Source organism: Sceloporus occidentalis, unplaced genomic scaffold (genome assembly GCF_023333645.1).
Source record: "Sceloporus occidentalis isolate IW3139 unplaced genomic scaffold, rSceOcc1.0.p SCAF_19, whole genome shotgun sequence".
Classification (NCBI taxonomy): Eukaryota; Metazoa; Chordata; class Lepidosauria; order Squamata; family Phrynosomatidae; genus Sceloporus; species Sceloporus occidentalis.
The window spans coordinates 1,066,777-1,087,316 of record NW_028316999.1 but is presented as its reverse complement, the minus strand read 5'-3'; the positions used below and the strand labels follow the sequence as shown (position 1 = coordinate 1,087,316).

Below are 20,540 nucleotides of genomic sequence, written 5' to 3'. Positions count from 1 at the left end.
TTTCATGTTGCTGGGTTTACTAAATAGAAACATACTCCACTACCGAAAAGATTTAGGATTTACTCTTTACTGGCTTCCTGGCACCCAAAATTACAGGATTTAAGGGATCTGCTGCTAACGTCTTGGTGCCTGATACCACAGCACACCTTCAGAGGTCTAGTGGAGTCCAGGCCTCAACGAGGCAGGGCTGTTTTGGTGGCAAAAGGGGGACCAACACAATATTAGGAAGGTGGTCATAATGTTATGGCTGATTGGTGTATATGTAGCCTCCTACAGTACGCTTAACTTTGACACATAAAGGTACTCATTCCAACCACATTTCTTGACTTGCTGAGGCAATTTGGTCATAGTAATTGTTTTATTATTTTAAGGAAATGTAAAACCCAAATGATAATTTCCAAGATGTTTTATGGATCATAAAGTAATTGGTACACAAGTATCCTGGATGGATTCCCAATGACATTCAATTTTGGATTGGATTCAGAGAGCAAAGTGCATGATCCTGGTAAAGCAATCCCTCTTTCTTACGTACCAGCCGAGGAAAAGGGTGCATGGCAGAGGATCATTGTGCTTAGCCATGGGACAGCTTGGATGTCTGGGATTGCTACTACTTTGGATTTGTACCACCACATTAGGTGCCACTATTCAAGGTAAATTGTAGTCTTCTGAAAAAATCTTTTCTTAATATGAGTTACAAATTAAATCTAGCTGATAGACTAAGTTTGTATATATATATATCTATATGTATATATAGTTTAGCAGGTGATAAGCATTTGCAGACCACTGCTGGTGATCATTCAAATTAAGTTACGGTAATATACTGGAAAATCCATATTCTGGATAGATAGAGTTTGTCTGTATTATTATTGAGAAACTACTATTGCTATCTTATCCACCTTCTGAAAACACAAAACGTTTCAGAAATAAGGTTTTTTTTCTGCTACTCTCATCTAGGAATTGCACAACAAAGGCGTATTCACTTAAGGGAGAGTTAGAAATAGAGATGTGGTTTCAACACCCTACCTCCTCTTCTTCCTTAACAGGGGCTAACGCTGGCATGTTCCTCTAGTAAGGAGGACTGATGTGGCCCTTCATACCGCATAATGTAATTGGTGAATGAAAGGTACTGACTCGCAAATAAACCGCGAGTCTAAGATGAGGAATTGAAACTACAACTTTCCTGAATAACTCCCTAGATAATTCACCCTTTAATAATTAAACACTGATGTTTTAGCAAGTTAAAGTGAGTTAAAGCTCTGCTTGTCGTTGTCTCCTTTTTGCCAGCAGAGGAGAGCAACCCACAATTCTGGAACAACAAAATGTCTTCCGCCATTGACAAAGCCTTGAAATTGATGCCCATTGAACACAGAGCAAAGAACTTAATCCTCTTCTTAGGAGATGGTAATAATTTATTTTACCAATGTCTGCTACGTTTGTAATTTAACTGCAAATTCTGTTCTCGTTAAGCTTCGCACACAGTTTGCTTTTGCCTTCCACATCGCGTCCTATAGTTTTCATAGTGGAAAGCTCCTCATCACAAAATATCCCTAACAACAGCCTTTACTGTGGCACTCTTTTCGCCCTTGTCACCTCGTCCTTTTTCAACCTTAAAAAAACTGTCACTCTGCCAGACATCTCAGTGACATGCTTGGATCTAACCTCAAGCTCTCTTTCTCCATCTCAGTATTCAAGAACCTCAATACTCACCTCTTCAAAGGAGCATAAAACCCACTCAGATAGCACTCATCATTTCTTAATTTGAAACTGACAAGTGTTTGATACAAGATAGGAGCCATCTTGAAAGTAGTTTAATACAACATGTATTTTCACTAATACACAAAAAAACTATTTTCTTAGCACCATCTACATATTTTCAACAATTGTAATATATCATAAGCCCAGTGTCCATGTTTCTGACCAGGTATGGGGATACCCACAGTAACAGCTACTAGAATCCTGAGCGGGCAACAACAAGGAAAGCTGGGAGAGGAGAATGATCTGACAATGGACACGTTTCCCTATGTTGCTCTGTCCAAGGTAAAATGATTGAATCTGGGAAATAACTATAATACAGTACCCACTTTTTAATGCACACTAACAAACTTACTGGGAACACTGTCACATACGAATTTAAATTGTTGAAGACCACAATTCCAGAAGGTGAGTATAGGTTCACTAAAAAAAACATATTTTATGGCCTGGAGCCTTTATTTACCTACTAAAAAAATATGTTATGACAATGTACTTTTTTTCAGACATTTTATTAAATGTCACACATTTAAGTGTGACAAATAAGCAAAAAAAAAATAAAAAAATACATATATACACATACATTCACTATATGGACAAACATACTGGGACAGACCTTAGGAACTTCACAGTCAGATCAAGTGGTAAAGCGCACCGCCACTGGAAAATCGTAATGCTTCAGCATACCAAGACAGTTTAGACAATGCTCTGCTTCCTACTTTGTGGGAAGAGTTTGGGGAAGACCCTTTTCTATTCCAGCATGACCGTGTCCCAGTGCACAAAGCAAGGTCCATAAAGACATGGCTTAATGAGTTTGGTGTGAAAGAACTTGAGTGGCCTGCACAGAGTACTGACCTCAACGCCATGGAACACCTTTGGGGTGAACCGGAACGGAGATTGAGAGCCAGGCCTTCTCCTCCAACATCAGTGCCTGACCTCACAAACACTCTACTGGATCAATGGGGCAAAAGGTGCAGTGGGATATAGTGGTAATATGGAACAAGGCAGCCCTAGAATCATGACAAAGTGGAATTCTGACCTTCTAGGCAGTTAAATGGAATTAAATTTCCGTGTGATGGGTTATATGGCATTTCATTACTATAAATATATATATATTTTTTTTAATAAAACAAAACAAAAAGGACAAAACACTCAAAGCTGCAAGGAAACCCACGGCATTGGACTTACAAAAAATATTTGAAAATAAAAATTGTCTTTTTTCCCGTAGACATATAATGTGGACCGCCAGGTTCCTGATAGTGCAGGCACAGCTACTGCTTACCTTTGTGGGGTAAAAGGCAATTATGGAACTATTGGACTGAGCTCTGCAGCAAAGCGTTCTGTTTGCAACACTGTGAAAGGCAATGAAGTTCAGTCCATACTCAAGAGAGCAAAGGCAGCAGGTACAGTCTGTAGTCCTTACTTTAAACTGTTTGCCTTGAGATTGGCAAAACTACTGAACCACCAATTATATCAACAAGACACATGTTTCTAATTGGGTTGACTGAGATCCCAGAACACTGCCAATTTTGGGCTATCGCTTAGTAATGTGTAAGTAGTGCAGGATTAGCAGTATGTCTTTTATGGTTTATAATATGTTTGAGCATTGAAAGGGTTTAGCATCCTTGGTAAGGTTTATTTTTGCTTTACAGTGCATGTGCAGTGTGATTAATTGGTTCATGTTTTGTGTCTACATTTGATTTAGTCATGTGTAATGGAGGTTAGATGAAAGATTTGATGGTCTGAAATGTAAAATGCATGCATTTTAGAGCTGGTACACACTATGCACCCCACATAGCAAAAATAGCAATTAGAGATATCTTGATATGTTTTAAATGCATATTAATATATGCTTATTAATATACTGTAGCTACTCTATAACATTATATATATATATATATATATATATATATATATATATATATACTGTATGCCAAGTATCTATCCAGATAGCTAAGGGGAAACACAGCAATAGACAATCATCAGGCAATTTTCTGTATTGATGAGCAGCTCTCAGATGGCCTTTTCTTGGATTCCTCTTTCTCTACAGGAAAGTCAGTGGGGATAGTTACAACAACACGTGTCCAGCATGCCTCCCCCTCCGGTAATTACGCTTACTCTGCTGATAGGGACTGGTATTCAGATGCCAACATGCCCAAAGATGCTCTGGATTCTGGTTGTCTGGATATTGCTCATCAACTAATTCACAATGTAGATATTGATGTGAGTGCAATATCACATGTATAATTCATAAATCAAAGAATAACCAATTGATATTTTAATTCTATGGCGGTACAGCAATGACATGACGGCAGTGCACACTCTGCTTCCCTATTGATACCATACCAGATGGATTTGTGGGTCTGTTATATATGCCATCATGTGGACAGAGAAAATCTCTCTGGGGCTTAATAATTCTGTCTTTATCCAAAAGGTAAAAGCAGTTAAAGGTAAAAACTGTTGTATGATTAACAAATACGAACTGCTTAACAGATGATATGCTTAACACTGTGCCATTAGGGATTTTTATACCTGCAGGAATCATGTCTAAGAATAGGTTGAGTCCCTAGGTCTATGGGGCTGCTTCACTGAATTTACTGAGTGGCACCAGGTATTAACCAACTGGTGATGTTGTTAGCTGAGACAGGCACCATAGCTTAAGTAAAAAGTTAAGTAACAAGCAAAAGGATGGACCAGGTGGCATAGGTTCAAGATCTACGACAATAGCCAACGCAACAGAAACCTAAATCTGCTAAATCACTATAAACCTGAGCGATGAAAACATTTTTGAGGCACAAAATAATCTGTGTGCACAACATGTTGAAGAGTCTGTTTGTTCTGCATACCTTCAGTTTATCGGAAAAGGAAAAGGTCTACATCAAGGGACTCTTTGAAACCTGGTTTTAGGTTTTGTCCAACCTAAGAACAGACCTGCAGTGCAATTTCACGTCTTTGCTCCATCCACAAAATAAAGTTGTAGTTGTACTCTTGATAAAAGTTACATAATAACCCTGTGTTTTTAATGGTTAAATAATATTTAAGGTCATTCTGGGAGGTGGAAGAAAGTACATGACTCCAACAGGAACCCCAGATCCTGAATATCCAATGGATTCGAATCAGAATGGGCAAAGAAAAGATGGCAGGAACCTAATAGAGGAATGGCTAAAGAAACACAAGGTGGGTTTATATATATGTATATAGCATGTATGGTAAATATGATTACAGCTAGTTGGGTAAATGAGGTAGATTGCATTCATCAAATGCTTGAAGCTATTTGTTGTAAATTAAAATTCCACACATTGCATTAGTTCTTAAATTTAAACCCTGACTATCCAGTCACTTCAGGTACATGTGCGTAGAATAGTGTCCATTAAGCATATTGTCGTGGGACCTTTTGTTGCTGTATTTATAGTACTAAACTCTGCATAGCATTGTTGCACAATGTCCATCATGGCTACAAATGGTGGTTCCAAAGATTTATATTTATGGATGGGACTATAGTAGTAATGACTGAATCTGGTCTGTTACAGGGGGCTCAATATGTATGGAATAAGGAGCAGATGAACAAGATCAATGAATCTTCTGTGACTTTTGTCATGGGTATGGATCATGGAATTGAGGTTATGTATATACTGTATATTCTCACACTGAAAATCCTTGTAAACCTTATCAGTATTGAACAATCTATTAAGTAATAAGCACCGATTGCTTGGATTATTCTGTAGGGTGGTGTTATTCCTTTTGTATGACGAGACTGTAAGTATGACTGCTTATTGCATTTTTGTAGGTCTGTTCGAGCCAGGAGACATGAAATACGAGTTAAATCGGAATGCTTCCTCCGATCCATCCATTGTCGAGCTGACTGAGAAAGCCATCCAGCTGCTTCAGAAGAACCCCAATGGGTTCTACCTCTTTGTGGAAGATAAGTCATGTTCATTCTCGCCTTCATTCCAGTGATATTATATATATCACAGGACAGCAAGAGCTTACTATCATCTGCATATAGGTGTGTGAGTGTATATATCATATAGGAACAACTTTACGTTTCATGCATCTCTAAACTCAAAACTACAAAGGGCCATAGGGCATACTATTATGTCATAGACAGAAAGTGGATGAAAATTAAATGGAGCTGAGCCAAAATACAAAATATGTGGTTCTTAATTCCATTTCACCCCTTTACCTTCCTCAGCACAGCTAAAAAGATGCTACTCATTGTCTAGTGCAAAATCCAGTCTTGTGTGTATACACATACAGTATTTATAGCTACAGTAGCTCGAGTAAATAGAGGCCGAAGACATTATTCTAATGTTTGTTGTGCTCTTTTTCTGTTCTTTTTTTACACTCCCATTGAAGTCATTAAAGCAGCAATCTATTTCAGTTATGTTAACAAACATCAGTGTAAGATATCATACATGTGATTGGCTTCTGTTTCTCCTATTGATTTACTGAACGTGTGCCGTGGTTTTCTCCCTGCGTTCAGTAGGGGCAGCTGAGGAGCAATTAATTGAGACGGAAGTCTCATTTCACTCGAGTCCATGCAAAATGTATTCTAAAAAGCATTTAACCATGAAAATAAGGCTGTTCCTTTAATACAATATTTACCAATAGTTAGCCCCTTTATTGCCAAAGTTACTGTATCCTAAAAAACATGGTCAAGATGAGCAAGAGCATAATAGCATGTCCATGTTTTGGACCTGGGAGGACCAGCCAATACATGACAGATCAAGCTATTGCTAGACAACCTGGGGTCTCCTCTGTCAGTAGGAGCTGGTAGTGCCAGCTTCCTGGTGCATGGCGCTTGGCACAAATGCAGGTTACACAGAAATAACAAATAATGCTCCAAACAGGCCCCTGGTCAAGAAGGGGTTAGCATTCTTGTAAAAAACAGCGCATTACTTGCAATAGTTTTATGCATTTTTTCCATGTTTTCCAGAACACACAATTTTCACAAAATGCTAACCTATTGAACCTATGTCCTATTGAGTTATTCCAAAGAATAATGCATATTAAAGTACTGAGTACTTTACATTTGAAAAAAAATACTAAGCTGCAGCTCCAGAGTTTGAAGCAGCCAATCAGTGGCAAAGAAACACCCCCTTTGAAATCAATTAGACTCCCTGTAATGTACGCCAAGCCAGCGCTAGAGCTGACTAGCGGTAAATATGTCATGTGTCATAAGGGGATGTGGTTGGCTAAGCACATCAGTGAATGACAAATAGCTAGGGACAGAGAAAGGGGGTCCACAGAACCCCCCCATGCATTTGCAGCTGGGGCATTAGGAACATTTAAAGGGACCACTCATATGCATTAAAGTGCATAAACTGCATATCATGGCTTGAGTGTCGCTTTAAATGCTGCCCTGCAATATGTGGCTCATATAAACATATAGGAGTAATCTGTTGCATTTGCAATGACCTCTCAAATATCCTTAGTATTATTTTTGTGCTCTTAGGCATAGAGTAACCTCTGCCCAAGCTATTGGTTTTAGGCCTAATCTTTGTGTGTGTGTCAGACATGCCTACCGAGTCCTGTCTGGTTCTTCCAGGTTAAGGGCCTTCATGAAGAGCTGATAGGATTCTCTTGGAATAAGTAAATGATTCACTGAAGACTACATTTCTTCCTACCTGTTTAAACAGAGTATCTGTCTTGAGACCGCAAAAACATTATTGATCATACTTGGGAATATTTATGGCAGGTCCATAATTGAAGAGCCACTTTGCACTTTGTAAGGAACTTATTCACTGCTTTTAGAATTTTCTAAGAAACATGAGAAGAGCTGTGACTCTCCGTCGGATCTAGTATCAGGTTCACCGAGCAAGATTGCACATCTGATTTTTTTTTGGGGGGGGGCAGTAAAGTGTAAAGGTATTTATGGTTTTATTAGTGGCATGAAGTCATTTTCTTCTTTGAACTTTGTTTGCCGTGACCTTTGCCATCAAGAACAAAAGGAGTGTGTCTTCTATTATCTGTGAATAATCTTTGGTAGATCTAAAAGACAGCTGGGAATTAAATAATGTGATCATCTGCGTAGTGCTGGGTCTTCCTCCATATGGCCTGAAATCTCCCCATGAATACATTATCAGAGAGATTACACAGGGCAATGTGCATTATGCATAAATACACGTACACATAATATACGGGCACATAATATGTGAAGTCAATTTCCCAGTACGAAATGGAGATCTAACAGAAATAATCTCACACGGAGCCCATTGATTTCCTTTTATTTCTTCATAGCCCTAAGCCCTTACCGACAGCAAAAGGAATGATCACGCATAACCTTAATAAATAGATACCAGGTCCAAGGATGTATTTCTGGGTTATGTATTCTGTATTATTCTTGTTTACTGTTATATGAAGATCTGTAATGAAAAGGTTGTGATTCGGAACAGGGAACATGTTCCATTAATCCAATGATGTAATAAGATCAGTAGATGAGAATCTATGTTTTCCAGGTATGCTGTGTGCCATAAGGGGGCTCTTGAGAAGAGCTTACAGTGCATTGGCAGCATACTGTACGTTTAAAATGGCTCACATAGTTTAAAAGTCATTGCAGGCTGTTCTCTTAGTGTGCATATTGTAATATTGTTCTCTGTTATAACCAGCACGAGGTAGAATAGACCAAGGGCATCATGATGGAAAAGCCAAGCAAGCACTAACTGAAGGTGTCATGTTTGACCATGCCATCGAAAGAGCTGGTCAGCTCGCTGATGAGACAGATACACTGACTGTGGTGACGGCTGACCACTCTCATGTTTTCAGCTTTGGAGGATACACTTACCGGGGTAGCAGCATATTTGGTAAGTTATGTGCGGGGCGAACCCTGGAAATGCTTGAATACCAGACCCATATTTCATGGTTCCATATTTGTTCACACTGCACATGTCAGGTTCTGGTCCCAATACTTTTTGTCCAGAATGTTTATTATGAATTTTTATTAGTGAGATACATTTTTTTAATTTATGTTTTTTTAAACAAATCCAATAATTTCAAGATTTTGTATTAATGAATTTTGAATATTCAGTTAAGGTTATAGGATGAACTTGCTTGATTCCATTGATAGGCTGCTTTTCTTTTAGATTAGATATTTTAACTGATATTTAAGTTTTAGCTAGCTATAAGTCTCAAGAACATCAGTGTTCCTTCAGTCCCAGCTCGCTGACGGTGTCTGAGTCCAGGGATATTAAGTCATATCCCGGAGCTCAGATGCCAGCAGCGTGTGACGACTACAAGGAAGAAGGAGACCAGAGCTGTCATCAGCTGCTGGACCACAAGGCAAGAACCTCCTCCTGAGACTGCAAAGGTAGGTAAGCTGGGAGGGTTTCATAAATGTAAATGTGTTATGTATGGAGTGAGTTTGTACATGTAAGTGTGTACATATATAAATGTCAGTATACGTGAGTGTGAGAAGCTGGAGCTTATTAACTTAATAATGATTATTAGGATGCACAGCTCAGGTTAAGAGGAATTATGTTTTTTTTGCTTGTTATGGACAGGCCTTGCACCCAAGAAAGCTGATGACACAAAATCTTATACATCTATCTTATATGCCAATGGGCCAGGATTCATCTTGACAGAAACCGGACGACCCGATGTGGATAATATTACCAGCGGTAAAGTTACTTCTTTGCTATCTGCACTCAAACGTAATTTGTATTTTTGTAAAGGCTGGCTCTCTAAGCCAGGCATGAAGATACTGTTTATATGGGTCAATACTTTTAGTGTTTTTCTTTACTTGTAGGCTCTTAATTGCTTTATTTTAAACAAAAAACGTTATATTATAAATGAAACATTAAACAAAGTTAAACGAAAGGTCACAATATACCATTTTACCCATTAATTTTTCCTGCTATAAGATCCTCACACTTTATTAGTACTTGGCCCTGCATTGTTTTCAGGACATCTTCATGCCTATCCCATGCATGTTTAAATTCCCTCATTGTATTAACTGCTACCACTTCTGTTGAGAGGCTCATCTACCACCCTCTTAGTGAAGTAATACTTGCTTACATCAAAACATCTGACCCTCTAGTTTTAGATAATTTTACCTTAATTTTTTACTTGGTAAATCACTTTATGTATTTAAATGTTTTGATTACATACCCCTCTCTTTTTCTGTTCCTACAAGCTTTCAATTGGTTGTTGCCATAGCTAGCCTGGTTGTGGAATTATTATAGTCCTGTTGGTTTCTAAGATATTTCCCCCATTGTCTTTTTTTTTCCACTTAGAGAGACATGACTACATGCAACAGGCAGCTGTGCCCTTGGATTCTGAAACACATGGAGGAGAAGATGTGGCCATATTTTCCAAGGGTCCAATGGCCCATCTCTTTCATGGTGTGCAGGAACAAACATACATTGCACATGTTATGGCATATGCAGCATGTCTATCACCTTACAAAAACTGCCCACCTGAACGACCCAAGAATGAAGCGTTTATGCCCACAGGCACTAGACTACTGCTTCTACTGCCTATTCTGTGGCAGTTTCTTTCTCAATGCAATCTGTGATATCCACATACGACGCAGCTTGAAAGAGCAGGCAATTATACACCGATCATAAAGTTTTTCCCAAAAGATTCATATAAATGTTGTACATTCTATGCATCAGAATACAGGCTAGAATTAAGAAAAGTACAATAAATAAGTGCGAGAATGAAATAAATATTACATTACAAATAAGCGAAATATCTTGGATTGTATGTGTAAAATAGTGTAATCACAGCAGAGATGTATTTTGGCCTAAAACTAAGGTGGTATGCTGCCTTCAATTATGCAATCTGGAATGACTGCTTCCAATGGTTGGCAGCCGATTTGTGTTTCTGTTGATGCATCTCAGTAATGGCTGTGTTTTTTCGTTATGTACTCAAAACATGAATAAACTCATCTGCCTGGTCTGTGGCTGTTTTTCATGATTTGGGCTTGGCCCCTTAGTTCCCGTGAAGGGTAATGTCAATGCTACATAATACAAAGACATTTTTGACAATGCTGTGCTTCCAACTTTGTGGCCCCAGTTTGGAAAAGATGCTTTCCTGGTCTAGTATGACTTGCCCCTGTGCACAAATCAAGGTCCATAAAGAGATGGTTTGATGAGTTTGGTGGGGAGGTACTCAAGTGGCCTGCACTAACCTTAACTCCGATGAATACCTTTGAATACCTCACAGATGTTCTGTTCTTCTGGCTGAATGGACACAAATTCCAACAGATGATACACTCCACAATCTTGTGGAAAGGCTTCACAGAGGAGTGGAGGTTATTATAGTCACAAGGGAGAGGTAACTCCATGGTTTTGGAATGAGATGTCTAGTAAGCTCAAATAGGTGTGATGGTCAGGTTTCCACACGCTTTTTGTCATATACTTGGAAAATGAGTCTTGGCTTTTACTCTCATTACGAAATGGTTACCCACCTTCATCAAATAAAGATGTTACAATATTTGCACTTATGCTTGGAGCACTGATTCTTCTGCCCCCTGTCCTCAGGCAGCAAAACGGCTGTGATTATTCTGACCCTTGTCCTTATGGTCATGTAACAAACATGCAAGGGCAATATTGCATGGCATAAAACATGTACATCCCAGATCCTGTTACAAAATTACCTTCTTAGTTTATTAGCAATGCTACGCAAAGAGATGATGAAAGAGTGAAAGAGAGAAATTGGAGGGGCTGGCCTATTATATATTGGACAGCAAAGCCAATTAGATGAAACTGAAACAGCTACAGTGAATAAATATATATTTCATATGCATACAAGTGACATGTGTGACACAATTAAAAAAGTCTTACAGCTTTATTCAATTCTCAAACCAAGAGGCACATATACAGTAAGGATAGGCTCCCCATGATTCAGAAATTTAGAATGTACACAAAACTCAGGGATTTAATACAATCATGCAGCATAGGTTGTGCTACAGCCAGGTAGCTGTTTTTCCAGAACCTTAATGTTGTTTCTAGCTTTTACTGTAATGGAGCCTGTTGTGAATGTATATATATATATATATATATATATATATATATATATATATATATACGAACCCGCAAGAATCCTCTGGCAACAGTAAAAATCATCCCATTGTACAGGGCTGTGGAATATGATGGCGCTATATTAAACAATAAATAATAATACCAACTACCCTACAGACAAATGTGTTTTACTGGTGAGATCCAGTGAAACAAAACTATGTATGATCCAAAAATATAATATCTAGATAACCAAATTATTTCTATTCTTTCCAGTTACAGTACTCAAAAGATCTGCATCCCACCACAGTGGTAATCTGGGGATGTTATGATGTATCGCTTCCTTTATCAGATATCCTATTTCACATTTCTAGCCACTTCTTAAAAGGCTGTTATTAAATCTGTGTATTATTAGCACATTATTGTCTTACCTTACTTCACAATAGGAAACATACAATCTTAAATGCTGACTTGCTTGGGAGAGGTTTTATTGTTGCATCAAGCACGTCCAACGATGTTTACTGTGGCTCTTGTGAACTTTAAATCGGATTAAAAAGTGACAATTTGTTGCATCAATGGTAGCTACAATGGTAAGTTCCAAATATACAGTAATAACAGATTCACGACCATCTGCTACAAAGAAAACCACTAATCCATGTTAAAGAACAAACTTCTGAATGTGTATCAAGTTGTGGGAAACCATTCTCGATTCCAAAATATTCCTGACACGGAAGTGAGCTTATAAGTAGATTTGTACTAGAAGGTTTACAATCAGAACAGGAGAGCCAATTGGTTCAGACAGAGCTCTAGTCTGTAGAATGTTTTACTTGCAAAGTAAGTTCTGTGCTTGGGACAAAGTATTCATAGCTAAAATATAAATTGATTCATGTGATGACCTTAATGATGCAGAACTGGCCAGGGGAGTTAAGTGTGTTACAACCTGAATGTATATGAATCTAAAAGGATTGCATGCCACCACAAAAAATTGGGCCACTTTTGTCTCGGTGATTTAATGGTTAATAGTTTGAACAGCAATAAACTGTTTGTTTCCTTAAGAACAAAGTATTACTGCAAATCAGAGACTCCTGTACTTTGCACCGAAGACGTGTGACGGTAAAGACACAACTCTAATTAGCTTGGGAAGAACATAACTAAATAACTTGTATTCTGCAGCAACAAATCATCTTTTAGATAATGTAATAAAAAGCTCCAAACTGACTTGCTTAGAACTGTTGCTTGTAGCATGTATTCTGTTCCAGCAGTTAATGGTTACAGTGCCTGGATGGTACAGCACTCACTTTCTCCTTTTATTGTATCTTCTGTATGAACTGCTGGTGCCACCTAGGGGTGCAGATAGCATGGAATCCGTCGCAGGTTATTGTGGAGGACGATGAACGAGGCTGTTCTCCAAAGCAGTGTGGGTAATGATGTACTGCAATGTGTCATATGTACTGACAAGGTCTATGACATTATAAGCGGTAATCCATAACTCCCATGCACCGTTATTCTGATCAGGAACACACATACGTCTAACAGAGCTCCTTAAACAAAACAGCACAATTTATATTTGTATTACTTTATGCCACATTGAAGGCAGTGAGAGGAGCAGCGCCAAGGTAGTGTCATAACATGGGTTAAGTCATTTAAGTGCTATTGATTTTAGACAACACAGTTTTGGCTAGAAGTAATCCATCTGCCAATCCCACATGCCATCTTCTGAGTGAAGGGCACACTGGATCCTTATCTGTGCGCGAGTGTGAGTGCCCCCAGGGACATACAAATGGCCAAATAACCCATCCTCTCCAGGTCCAGTGAGAGCAGTGCTATGTTCTCTGTGGGTCGGTATCCCATCCTGTGGTTATAATGGACATGGTCAATCTTTCTTCTCCTGTTGCAGGAGATGTCTGCGCAGACGGTTTAGAGGCGCTGTAACCAACAAAACCAGTTTGTCTGAGGGTTACCATACAAAACACTTGTGAGATGGGTTCATTGGGGAGTTTCTGGGGCAATGGAATACTCTGCCGAATTCTTCAAACTGGGAGACGCTTCCAATGACCCTGAGGGGAAAAATATTAATTAATTTAATTAATTAAAAATGTTAGATTTGGTTTAATGGTTAGATTACAATTTGCACTTCTTAAGGTGCCAACCAAAAATACACATTAACCAGAATAGTATAAAGCTGAACAAGTTTTATGTCAACATTTTTATACGCCATGCAGTATTTATCAAGTTATCTGTAATATACATTTTACACTCCCATTCTTTGTCTGTTCTGTTGAGCATGCAACGGACTTCCAAATTTATGACTAGATGTTTATCTCACAGCTTTTTAAATCAGTGTAATATTTTCCTTTAAGTAAAGAAAAATAATTCCTGGCACCTATGCATGTGTACACAACAGTCCATGTTCCCGGGAGCTATGCATTCACACACAACAGCCCAAGCACCTATGCATGTGTACACAACAGTCCATGTTCCCGAGACCTATCCATGCGGACATAACAGTCCCAGTTCCCCGCAGCTATGCATGTGCACACAACAGTGCCAGCACCTATGAATGCGCACACAACAGTCTCAGCTCCCAGCAGATATGCATGCACACGCAGCAGTCCCAGTTTCCAGCACCTATGCATGCACGCACAACAGTCCCCGTTCCCAGCAGCTATGCATGTGCACACAACAGTCCCGGCACCTATGCATGTGCACACAACAGCACCAGTTTCCGGCACCTATGTATGCGCACACAGCAGTCCTAGTTCCAGGAAGTGGACTAAGCCACAATGTTTCTCACTGGATGCTCACTGGAAACAAAACTAACAAAAAACTAATATCATCTAATTACAGAATTGACTTTTGATAAATATTCATTTAATCAAAACAGTAAGAAATGTGGTGCAAAAAAGTGGAAAAAAAATCCTACATAATAGTAACAAACAGTAACAAATCAACCATGTAATGCATAGATTAAGGAACATGCTTGTTTTGCCCATTTACACATCCTTAGTACCCATTTTGTTTGTATTATGCATGTACGGTTGTCAACGATTCCAAGAAACAGACACAAAGCTGTCAGGATTTAAGTCCCACTGTTTGGGACTGTCCCAGCAAAATCAGGATTGTTGGCAACTACAGCATAGCACCTCTGCTATATCAAATTTGTGTGTGCTTTTATGCCCACAGCACTAGTAAAACTTGGAAGACTTACTAAACAAGGAACTGATATCGGAGCTTAAAACAAGCCCCCTATTATAACTTCTTTACAAATATTACATTGTATAAGGTCCTTAATTATGTTCTACTGAAGACAAAAGTTGTATGTAGCCAGGCAACTTAGATTGTCTCTTGTTCATCGTTATTGTGCCATCCACCTACTCCCTGAATTAGGATTTAATATGTTAAACATACCTGTATGGTTCAGGAGCGTGTTTATCAGCCAGGACCTGCAGGTATATGGACTGGGATCTCCTCTTTACACACCAGTTCTGAATGTAGAAGAATTATATTTTATACATTTTTCAATAAAAAAGAAAACACAAAATAACGTGGTTATATTGTTATGATATTTTGTCATCAAGGAGTGTCTTCATTCCCTTTTCCTTGAAAAAGATTAGTAATATATTAACACAGAGAGCAGGTTTACAGCAGCCTTGGGGTATTTATCTGTAAATCATAATGGCATCAATCATACTTTTTCTCTTGGCCAAAGGCCTGGGATGAGACACTGAGATATGAAAGACTTGAACTATCAGTGAAGGTCACCTGTCCACAAAAGATCAGTACGCATTATATTCCGTGGCAAGTGAAGGGCAAGTCTAGCTTGTTCTACTAGACACTTCCACCAGCGGAAGGCTAACAGGTCGGAGCACTTTTGGACTGAATTAGGATAACATCATCACTATGCATATGTGGTAGAATTTACCATCATCTATTAAATTATTCTGAGACAGCTTTAGTAAGGAATATCCTATCCTTAGAGGTCTGTTCATTAAAAGCAGTTGTAATTAGCAAAGAGTTTGATCCTCTTGTGTGCCAATAAGTCTTGGGGGCTTCTAACACCTGCACAAACTTACTGCACAGCAGAGGTCAATGTAATACCCCTCATTCCTCCACTTTTGGCTGGGTTAAGCAAACCTGTAGTAGAGCTTCAATAGGATATCATTTTACCTGTGCAAATGCAATGAAAAATAGTTGATCATGAGTGTATTTCAGACGGGGCAATGGTCGTTCCGGGCCATTTTCTCTCACCCACTTTTGGTAGGCCTAGAAAATGACATGCAGTGACGTGACAAATTAAGTAAAAAAATATATATAAACTCATCAATATAATTTTTACTGCAAAAATACTTTATTTTACTCTGAAAAATTTTACTCCCATATATATATATACTTTACTTCCTTTACACACATAATTCTTTGAAACCTGTAATTCCTCAAAACCTCCTATACTATTTAAAGCCATGACATTGTGTAATGATTGTGCTTAAGCCCTCAGATTCCATGATGGAAGCATATGTTTGTTTAACTTTGCTGCCCCCATGGGGAGTTAATATTATATTTAGCTTGCACTCGGATGCATCTTAGCTATTAGATAATTTTATCAGACTTAGAAATTGCAAAGCATTTACACTATTTGACCAAACATTGTGGACACCCCTCCATATTTGAGTCTAGTTGTCTCAGCCACATCCATTGCTAGCAGGTATATGAAATCACATAGGCAGCCATCTACAAAGACCAACATTGACAGTAATATTAAAGAGCTCAGTGACTTTAAACATGGCACTTTAGGATAAGCTATTTTGCAGGGTTTGAACTAGGCCCCTTAGTTCACGTGAAGGGCAATGTTAATGCTACAGCATACAAAGACATTTTAGACAATTGTATGCTTCCAACTTTGTGTCACCAGTTTGGGGAAGGCCCCTTCCTGTTCCTGCATGACTGTGCCCCTGTGCAAAGGTCCATAGGCTTGACAAGCTTGGTGTGAAGAAAATCTAGTGGCGCTGACCTTAACCCCATTGAAAACCTTTGGGATGAATTGGAACGCCGATTGCGTCCAACACCAATGTGTGACCTCACAAATATTCTTTTGGCTGCATGTGCACAAACACAATCCACAATGTTGTGGAAAGCCCTCCCAGGAGAGTGGAGGCTGTTATAGCTGCAAATGGGGCACCAACTACATATTAACGCCCATGGTTTTGGAATAGGATACCCAATAAAGGTCATATAGGTGTGGTGGTCAGGTGCCCACACACTTTTGGCCATATAGTGTATTACTGGTTGTCTTTGCATGGAAGGAAGCTGCCCCAACACCTACTGCATACCAATTAACGGAGTACAATTAAAACAACCCTACGGTACACTTTTGACTACTAATGATACATAAATAGCTTTTTCTACTATGAGTAGTTTAATACACATAACACACTTACATAATATGCAAGTTTGAGACCACCCATGTCTGCTATATTCTCCCCCAAAGTGAGTTTTCCATTAACCTAAAAAGAAACAGTGTTATTTGCAAAGATAACTGATAGAGCGTGTTTATAGATTACCAATTATTGAGAAATACAGGTTTACAATGAAACTGAGAGACCAGGGGGGCTGCGTAAGATTTACTGCAAACATCAGTCACTGAGAGACATAATGTCATTTTGCATCTTAGTTACTGAAACTGCCAACAATCAAAGAGGAGAATAAAACTCAGAAAACCACCAATTAGCAGTAAATTATATGAAGGCACTTCAACCAACACCAGTAAATAGCAGGAGGACACTTAAAAAACCTACTTTTCTTCATGCGAATAAACAAATACTTGTAAGTCACCCATTAGATATCTGTGGGTAACAATATACACGATATTACTGAAACAAAGACATGCTCTTCTCAACAATAGTAACAATTTAACATATTTTAATGATTGGATGTTCCTGCACATAACTTTATTTTAAACTAAACTAGGGGTTATGTATGAAGAGCAAGTCTAGCGCAGAGTAGTAAAAGTGATGTAATTACTATAACAACCAAAAGAACGTTTCTGCTGACACGATCAAATTTAATAATTTGCACCAGAATCGCTCTTTATATGTAACTGGAAAAGTGTTGGCCTCATAACTTTTTAATTTTTTGCCTGCGTGAGATGTGCTTTCTCACATTGTACTTCACCACAGCCTCTGCAGTAGAAATAAATTAAATAACTGATGTAATTCCTGATTTCACACATAAAAAGTAAAATTATTTTGAGATATTTAACAGGTATAATAACACATTGTCACTTTGCTAATACAAATTTCAGTTTACAAGAGATTCATGAATAAACATGGGTCTGGTATGCTGAAAAAATACATTAATAACGGACATTTTTAGATGTTTAATGGAAAAGAAGCAGCTCTGCCAGGAACATATTTGTCTTTCTGGGTTAGATTTAATAATAATACATTAGTTTGCATCACACAGAGTCTCTTATCTCCAGTTTCTACTTTTCTATTCTTTTGTATTCCTTCCCTTTGTTAATGGTGGGGCCGGTACCATGCGTATGTAGGATGTGCGGAGTTCACCCTTTCCAGGCAGTATTGGCTATGCATAATTACACACTAAATAATAATAATAATTTGATATATATATATATATATATATATATATATACCTATTTTACAGAAAGCCAAGAGCAATGGAAATGTATGTTAATATATTAAATTAGTTCCAAGTGAAAGTCTTTTTATCCTTGCCCAGCTGTGAATAGTTTGAGAAAAGCTGCTTTAGACGGTTTTGCTTAAAGTAAAAATAAAAAAATAAAATTAAAATGACCATCTTTTGGGGAAATTATTTAACAGCATTGTTTTACTGGAACAAGCTAATGTCAAAAATATTATAAAAATAATACATCATAAATAAATAAAATATAGAGGTACAAAATAAGAAACCCTCACCTGCTGATTATAGACAGTGAAATTATCATACAGGTCGATAACGCACTCTGCTTTCCTCATGAACTTGCCGAAGGAGTCGTCAGTCCACCAGTAAGCAAGATTTCCAAAAGAATCATATTGGCCACCTACCATCCAGCAACAAAAAACACCGTTCAGCACAGAGGGGATTAGATAAACAGCACCCAATTATTTAAATAAACACACACATCAAACAATGAAAGGTCTTTAATCACAGCAATCTATGCTTTAATGCTTTATTCCCATTTTTGAAAATATCAGCATAATTAAAATCACTATTTAGAATAATTTTTACCAAAACTCAAATATAATTGTGGATAATCAGAGAAATATGTTACATGGGGCATGATCTAATCTAATGCTAAGTACTAATTTTCTGATGATTACTTATTTATTCATGATTTTCCTAATGAAATGAATGAAGAGGAAAAAACCTAACAGAGTGGTTTATTTTTTTGATGTATGAAGAATAAGTCAAGGGATGGAATTTCTTACATGTGGTGGTGTATTGTAGCCATAAAACAGCTTACCCAAATCATCATATCCATGTGTGAGCTCATGTCCAATGATGGTGCCAATTCCACCAAAGTTTAAAGATCTGCAGAAACAAAGTATGTCAAGTGAAGAAGCCATGATAGCCTTGCTAGCCATCCAGATAAACCTTAGACAGCCATTGATGACCATGTCTCACTGGCACTAGACCTCAAGCCATCTATTCACTTGCACTCTTTATTTATTAGTACAAGGGAACCATCACAATAATGGCTTTTTATGTGTTAGATCATTTTTGGTTAACACCACAATATATATATATATATATATATATATATATATATATATATATATATATCTGGAAAGCTTCTGGGCTACTAGCTCCATAGTTCCCTCAGGCTCACTGTATGGTTAGCAAACATCTAATCTGGGGGCAGATTGTTGATCTGGCAACAAATAAAATGCAGGTAAAGAAAAGCTTGAGGATGCATGACTACCAAATTTAGTGTCCAAATAAAGGACATCACTTTATCTAAATAATGCAAGAATTTAAACTGTCACGTAGACATTGAAACACATAAAATTAGTGAAAATAATTAAATTAATAAGATGTTAAATTACAGAAAATATTTGTCACGTGTGGTCAGTGAAAACAATGACATGCTCAATTTTGCATGTGATGGACCCTCGCTTCAATGAAATCACACTTAGATGTCCAATGTGCAAAGTACTGCTATGTAACAAAATAAAATAGTAACTTAAGCTGAAAAAAGTCCATCAAGTTCAACCCTTTTGCCCATCCTTACTGTTTCTGACCCAAAAGAAGGCAAAAACCCCCCCCAATAAAGCTATTTTTCGAATTTTGCCACTTGGGGAAACATAACTTGAAGACTTACTGAGGGAAGTCAGGATCATACAGTGTTGGTTGTAGAATGCCAGCTGGGAACACTGCAGGAAAAAGAGATTAATGGGGGCCTTTAGATTACTATAGAAAGCATTTTTTTGTATATAAAAAACATATAATTTTTTTCCCCTAATTCACTGTATATCAACAGTATACAAAACCGATAGCGGCACGCTGCTTATATTGTCTTAAATGTAATAATATATATGCCTTTGAAGTAAAACAAAAACAAATACTATGAATGTATTAGTATTATTAATAATACTATGATTTTATTAGTATTATTAATAATAGTAGTATTATATTATTATTACTATAAAAGGTAATGCTTGGGACGGCTAATTCCCAGCCTAGTATTTGAAAAAAAAGAATGTGCTCAAACAAACAAAGAAAAACATGCCATAGATTATCTGTAAGGGTTGAAAGCGTTCACTTAACACATTGTATAGGATTCTCCGTGCACTAGTTATAATGCCATATCACATG

The 20,540-nt window shown here is 37.8% G+C and overlaps 2 protein-coding genes across 2 annotated transcripts in view; one reads left to right on the top strand and one right to left on the bottom strand.

Moving 5' to 3' along the window:
* Nucleotides 1–592: 592 nt before the first annotated feature.
* Nucleotides 593–10,261, top strand: LOC149302265 (intestinal-type alkaline phosphatase-like). The gene is made up of 11 exons (XM_089482391.1): nucleotides 593–650; nucleotides 1,285–1,401; nucleotides 1,922–2,037; nucleotides 2,978–3,152; nucleotides 3,800–3,972; nucleotides 4,792–4,926; nucleotides 5,280–5,349; nucleotides 5,537–5,671; nucleotides 8,361–8,552; nucleotides 9,249–9,365; nucleotides 9,981–10,261. Exons 2-11 carry the CDS (start codon nucleotides 1,320–1,322, stop codon nucleotides 10,259–10,261), a joined length of 1,476 nt encoding a protein of 491 aa, XP_089338517.1. The 5' UTR covers nucleotides 593–650; nucleotides 1,285–1,319.
* Nucleotides 10,262–13,665: 3,404 nt separating this feature from the next.
* LOC149302264 (endothelin-converting enzyme-like 1) overlaps nucleotides 13,666–20,540 on the bottom strand; it is a 37,799-nt gene continuing 30,924 nt past the window's right edge. Inside the window, exons 11-17 of the mRNA XM_089482699.1 lie at nucleotides 20,047–20,098; nucleotides 19,189–19,256; nucleotides 18,641–18,765; nucleotides 17,144–17,209; nucleotides 15,876–15,971; nucleotides 15,117–15,193; nucleotides 13,666–13,765 (exon numbers count right to left, since the gene is read on the bottom strand). Coding sequence (XP_089338825.1) covers nucleotides 13,666–13,765; nucleotides 15,117–15,193; nucleotides 15,876–15,971; nucleotides 17,144–17,209; nucleotides 18,641–18,765; nucleotides 19,189–19,256; nucleotides 20,047–20,098 — 584 coding nt within the window. The remainder of the gene's footprint in view (nucleotides 13,766–15,116; nucleotides 15,194–15,875; nucleotides 15,972–17,143; nucleotides 17,210–18,640; nucleotides 18,766–19,188; nucleotides 19,257–20,046; nucleotides 20,099–20,540) is intronic.

Excerpts from the sequence above, each read along its gene's own strand:
- LOC149302265 (XM_089482391.1), top strand. The coding sequence starts at position 1,320 with ATGTCTTCCGCCATTGACAAAGCCTTGAAATTGATGCCCATTGAACAC. Across the intron at positions 2,038-2,977 it reads CCTATGTTGCTCTGTCCAAG|ACATATAATGTGGACCGCCA; the intron begins GTAAAATGATTG and ends TTTTTCCCGTAG. Across the intron at positions 3,153-3,799 it reads CAAGAGAGCAAAGGCAGCAG|GAAAGTCAGTGGGGATAGTT; the intron begins GTACAGTCTGTA and ends CTTTCTCTACAG.